Source organism: Eschrichtius robustus, chromosome 1 (genome assembly GCF_028021215.1).
Source record: "Eschrichtius robustus isolate mEscRob2 chromosome 1, mEscRob2.pri, whole genome shotgun sequence".
Lineage (NCBI taxonomy): Eukaryota > Metazoa > Chordata > Mammalia > Artiodactyla > Eschrichtiidae > Eschrichtius > Eschrichtius robustus.
Window position 1 is genome coordinate 45,636,141 of NC_090824.1, and position 6,033 is coordinate 45,642,173.

General features: G+C 39.2%; 1 protein-coding gene across 1 annotated transcript in view; it reads left to right on the forward strand.

Moving 5' to 3' along the window:
* Window positions 1–2,721, forward strand: part of DLGAP5 (DLG associated protein 5) — a 42,377-nt gene extending 39,656 nt beyond the window's left edge. The window contains exon 19 of the mRNA XM_068545195.1: window positions 2,200–2,721. Coding sequence (XP_068401296.1) covers window positions 2,200–2,340 — 141 coding nt within the window. The 3' untranslated portion in view covers window positions 2,341–2,721. The remainder of the gene's footprint in view (window positions 1–2,199) is intronic.
* Window positions 2,722–6,033: the final 3,312 nt, after the last annotated feature.

Here is a 6,033-nt window from a genome sequence, read left to right on the forward strand (position 1 = left end):
TAAGCCCATGCGCCACAACTACTGAGCCTGTGCTCTAGAGCCCGTGAGCCACAACTACTGAGCCCACGTGCTGCAACTACTGAAGCCCACACGCCTAGAGCCCGTGCTCTGCAGCAAGAGAAGCCACCGCAATGAGGAGCCCGCACACTGCAATGAAGAGTAGCCCCCACTTGCTGCAACTAGAGAAAGCCGGCGCGCAGCAACGAAGACCCAACACAGCCAAAATAAATAAATAAATAATTTTTTTAAAAAAAGAGTATAATATGAATAAATGATACTGTATTCCTAAAACATATTGTACTTTCAGAAATCTATTTCCCTTATTAACTATAAATTCCTCTTTAGGCAGAGCTGTCTGATTCGCATTCATGGGTGCTGGTACTGAATAGTAGGGCATGAATGGAATAGTGCTGTCTTGCCTACTAAGTGTTTACTGCATTGGCTTTCAGCCCTACTGCCAGATATTTTTATTTCAATGATCTGAATTAGGTCGTTCATTAGGCGATTCTAACATGTGGCCATGGTCAACAACTCTGGTTTATAACCTTACCTTGAAATTTTCCAGGACCAGTTGCTAAAATGAATCAGGGAGTGGCTTTGGTTTGCTCATCTTCGATCTCAGAATATAAAAAATTCATTAAGGCAAATGTAGGATCAAACAGAAACAATTTTTGTTAACCTCATGAAGCCTGGCAAATGCTTGGCTTCCTTAAGCCACTAATTCCTTAAGGACCTCTGAATATGTTGACTTTTATTATCTCTCAAAGATGCCTTCTTTGTATTCAGCCTTCTGGGCTGGCTGCATCTCAGGAGCTGAATGGAATGTGTTACTGCGACCACACTGTTCGTTCTTAGTCTTGGCCTTCTTTATTTATTTATTTTTAAAATAAATTTATTTATTTTATTTTTGGCTGCATTGGGTCTTCGTTGCTGCACACGGGCTTTCTCTAGTTGTGGTGAGCAGGGGCTACTCTTCGTTACAGTGCGCAGGCTTCTCATTGTGGTGGTTTCTCTTGTTGCAGACCATGGGTTCTAGGCATGCAGGCTCAGTAGTTGTGGCTCACAGGCTTAGTTGCTCCGCGGCATGTGGGATCTTCCCGGACCAGGGCTTGAACCTGTGTCGCCTGCATTGGCAGGCAGATTCTTAACCACTGCACCACTAGGAAGTCCCAGTTGAAGCCTTCTTTTTTTTAAAAAAAAATTAATTAATTTATTTATTTATTTATTTTGGCTGCATTGGGTCTTCATTGCTGCCCGCGGGCTTTCTCTAGTTGTGGCGAGCAGGGGCTACTCTTCGTTGTAAGTTGCAGAGCACGGGCTCTAGGCGCGTGGGCTCAGTAGTTGTGGCTTACGGCCTCTACAGCACAGGCTCAGTAGTTGTGGCTCACAGGCTTTAGTTGCTCGGCGGCATGTGGGATCTTTCCAGACCAGGGCTCGAACCTGTGTCCCCTGCATTGGCAGGCGGATTCTTAACCACTGTGCCACCAGGGAAGTCCCAGTCTTAGCCATCTTTAATCCTAGGCTGAGACCTAGAAGGACAGGGATTTCAGCATAAGGCCAATTTATATAAACCTGATTAAACTTGTTCTCAGAGCTGAATTCTGAATGATTGGTTCTGATAATATGTGGTATTATAAGTAAATCTGGATGTTAATCATAATATTCTATTTTTGATACATTAGTAATATTAAAATTGCTTCACAGTTATCATATATTATCTATATTTTTGGATTTTTTTTTTTTAATAGGTCCACCTGTCTATTTTAGACCCACATTATTACTAGCTCTGTGCATCATTTGAACTTGAAGTAGGGTTTGAGAGGGAACAAAGAAAAGGATCCCAGCAGGATCACACTAGTAAAAGACCTATTAAGTACAATTATATGGATTAGGATTTGTGGAATCTGCATAAGTGGCCTCAGTTTTATTCATCCTGCATACGTTGCTGAAGTCCATTTACATATTACTAATCACCTTTTAAGGCATATATTCCTAATATACTTTTCAATTAAAAAAAAATGTATATTTGAAATTAGATCCATGGAAAGTAGCATGATCATGTTATTAATAATTTTTTATTGTGTATAAGAAATATCATTTATATTATTAATTAATCCATTACTAATTTGCAATGTTGAAAACTTAATTGGTGAAACTCTTGATGGTTACTTTAGTGACTTCTCTAAATTTATTCTCTAGCCAGGCCTAAACTGCAGTAATACATTCACTCAGGTGGAAAGAAGACATCAAGAACATACCAGACACATTCCCTTTGGTGGTAACCTGATTACGTTTTCACCTCTAAGGCCCCTCAGTGGAGATCAACCAGAAGAATTTTGAATTTAAAAAGAAATCCAGACATTTTTCTTCATGTTATCAGTGCTGTGGTATACTCTTAGAATATTGAAAAGTTGAAGAATATGTATTTGTGTTCACTTCTATTCAATCCATTTATATAGTGTCATACAGCAGCCCTCCGTATACTGAGGGCCTACTGTTGGGGACTTGAGCATCCTTGAATTTTGATATCCGTGCGTGTGTGTGAGGGGAGGGGGGCGTCCTGGAACCAGTACCCCCCACCCCAGGATTCTGAGGAACAACTGTATACTATTTCAATATTCAGTGTTCATCAAAGTATGTTTTAGATATGATACTGTTTCTCAAGGGAAGTGGGGATATTTTGTATATTAACCATGCAGAATAAAAATGTACTGTGCCTTGCCTCTCTTGTTTAAAATGTATAAGCTTAAAAGTTAAGTATACCTACTCAGAGCTTATGAACATTCTTTCATTTAATCAAAATACAATGTTAAACTTTGACAGAAATAGTTGCATTCTTTTATACTTTATTCTTAATTTGAACTCTTAAATTTGTTGATGTTGAACAGCTTTGCATATTGCATTTTCCAGGGTATGTTGAGTTTCTTTAGATGAGCTTTCTGGATTCTGAAGTCAGTTTACATGCTGCAGTTTCAAATGGTTAAATTATAAGCAGTTCCCATTACATTCTTGTATTTTTTTTTTTTTTTCATTTTCCCCTTGACGTGACTGACAGCCTTTGAAGGAAATGCTGCCTTCCCTTAAAGAGAATTATATCAATCACTTAATGCGTTCAAAATATTTTCTCTTTTATAAAACTCTTAACTACAGGATTTGTAGAAGACAGGTCATCAGAATAACAGAGCACCAAGATGACTCAACTGTAGCTAAAGCTTGTCACCAGACCTGGATCCAGTTATTTCTGTTTGCAAATGAGGTTCGAGGTATTCACCAAGCAAGCAGCAACTTTCTGGCTAGTCCTTTAAGATGAGTTTCCAAACAAGAAAGGAAAGCACATCTACTTTTGTTGTCAGAGGAAGGTATGTTAGGCTTGTGGAAAAGACAGTATTTATTATCAAGGCCACGTGAGCAGTTAGGAGACTATGTGAGGTGCTGGCTTAGAAGCATATTCTCAGAATGCCTAGTCTTAACAAAATATAAAAGCAGCTTTAACAGCCCATTAATGAATAATTCAAGCAAGACATTCAGAACAAAGAAACATTTTATGTAAAAGTTAGGGTTTTCTAAGGGTCCTGGGCCATGAACATGTAGAAGAGATGGGTACAAAGCAACCCAAGACTTAGAATCTATATAAAGCAATATGCAACAATGGGACTTCCCTGGTGGCGCAGTGGATGACTCCGAGCTCCCAATGCAGGGGGTCTGGGTTCGATCCCTGGTCAGGGAAATAGATCCCACATGCATGCCACAACTAAGGAGCCCGTGTGCCTGCAGCTAAGGAGCTGGCAAGCCCCGCAACTCAGGAGCCCTGGAGCCACAACTAAGGAGCCTGCCTGTCGCAACTAAGACCTGGCTCAACCAAATAAAAAATAAAAATAAAAAAAAAGCAACATAATAATAAAATAACATTTGCCCTCAAGGATAAAGTAGATGAGAATAAAACAATGTGAGTAAACATGATTTTTTTTTGTAGGTTTAATAAGATGTACTATTGAATCATTTAGAAAGCTTTTGGCTATTAAGTGATAATGAATTGAACTCGAATTGGCTTAACAGTAAATTTATTATTTCACAAGTTGTCAGGGTGATTTCAGGCACTTTACAATCAACAGCTCAATGATGGCATCGAAGTCCAACATCTGTTCATAGTTCATTCTGGCATCCTTGGTGTCAGTGTCTCTAAAGCTGGGTCCTTTTGGAGCCACGTGATGGCTGCTAGTGGTAATCAGAGCTGTGTCCTTCCCTTTAGTCTGGTTAGGCCAGCTAATGCCACATCTCCATCTGCAGATCAGCTGGGGTTTGCTTAAACTAATCAGGTGTCCCTATTTTATCTGGGATTATACCTGGGTAAAACCAGGACTGTTAGGAAGCAGGGAATGAGTTGGGTAGGCAGCCATCAATGTGTCCTACAACTAGAGAGAGTGTCCTTGGGCTACTGGACTCTAGAATTATGAGGTATTAAGAAAATCTTTAAAGACAAAATGAAAGAAAACTGGGTAGAACAAGAGCCTTTCCAAAAATAAAAAAAAATGGAATTTCCATGTATTGAGTACCTACTATATGACAACCTCTTTGCAAACAATATTTATTCAATGGTCATAGTAACTCATTTTATAGACAAAAGATGTGTTATAAAATGTATTATACAGTTCGTTTTACAGACAAAGGAACCAAGGCTCAGAGGATTTAAGTAATTTTGTATAAACCAAATTCCCTTTTTTCTCCATAGCTTACTGTGTTCTTCTGTTTAATCACTTGAGTAGAACAGTCAAGATGAGAATGTTAGAATAAGGAATTAACATACTTCTTGAAGTGAGCCGTGATGTGCTGCTCACATCCCACTTTAGGACTGAAGGACTCATTTCTTTAGTTGCTGTAAGTGCTGCTAGCAGACAGTCCTTGGGAATCATCCCGTGTGAGAACTGTCTCAGGTGAAGAAAGCCACTTCACCCAAGATCAGACTGCTTCCTAGATGGCCTGTATCCACTGACTGAAGTGAAAATATGAAGGCATCGCCCTCTTGACAGCTCCAAAACATCATCCCAGCTCATAACCCCTATAGTGTAGGCTGAGGCATGGATGCTCAACTTCTTACTCTGCCTAATCGTGCGCCTTCTCGTCTCCACGCCTGTTGAGAGAAAGGGCACTCCCTCATAAGCCTCTTGCATTCTAATCTCTTTGCCTCCTGGGGGACCCAACCTGTGGCAACAAAATACTTGAGAAGATGGTATTGTAGAAACAATAATAGATCAAATAATATTTGGTCTCCTATAAAATGAGGTGATGTGAGCACATCCTGGTTTTGAAATTATATTCATCTTTGGCCTTGCTGGTAACGAGGAAGGGCAGAAAGGCATGGGTGAGAGTATTAACAATGGGAGCTATTAACTTTTTCAAGCTGATACATTTCTAATTAAAAACCTACTTTTTTTTCCCTCTACAAATCTGGAGATTTCATAAAACCAAAAGAACCCACGGGAAGATTGTCTGATATTGGTATCAATTACTGATTTGAAAGCAGTGAAGTATAGTTTAGAGAGATAAATAGTTAAAAGGAGTCCAGAGAAATATACCAGAATGCTAACAGTAATTGTCTATGGGTCTTCTATATGTAAACTTTTTCTTTCTGCTTTTCTCATTTCCTGAATATATTATGTTACCTGAAGTAAGAAAATAGAACGATTTCTTTGTAGCATCTGTTGGAGAGGTTAATTTGGGGGTAGTATTTACTCCTATTTACTTTTTTTTTTTTTTGTCTGTATTGAATTTGTTACAATATTGCTTCTGTTTTATGTTTTTTCGCCATGAGGCATGTGGGATCTTAGCTCCCTGACCAGGGATCGAACCCGCACTTCCTGCATTGGAAGGCGAAGTCTTAACCACTGCACCTCCAGGGAAGTCCCTCCTTTTTAAAAAATAGTTTAGCAAATATTGAAAACCTTGGGAGACCCCTAATGCAGTATTAACATTGCTACATATTTCTTTTTCCATTGAGTCCTTTTCCATTGAGTCCACTGCGCATTATCAAGAATA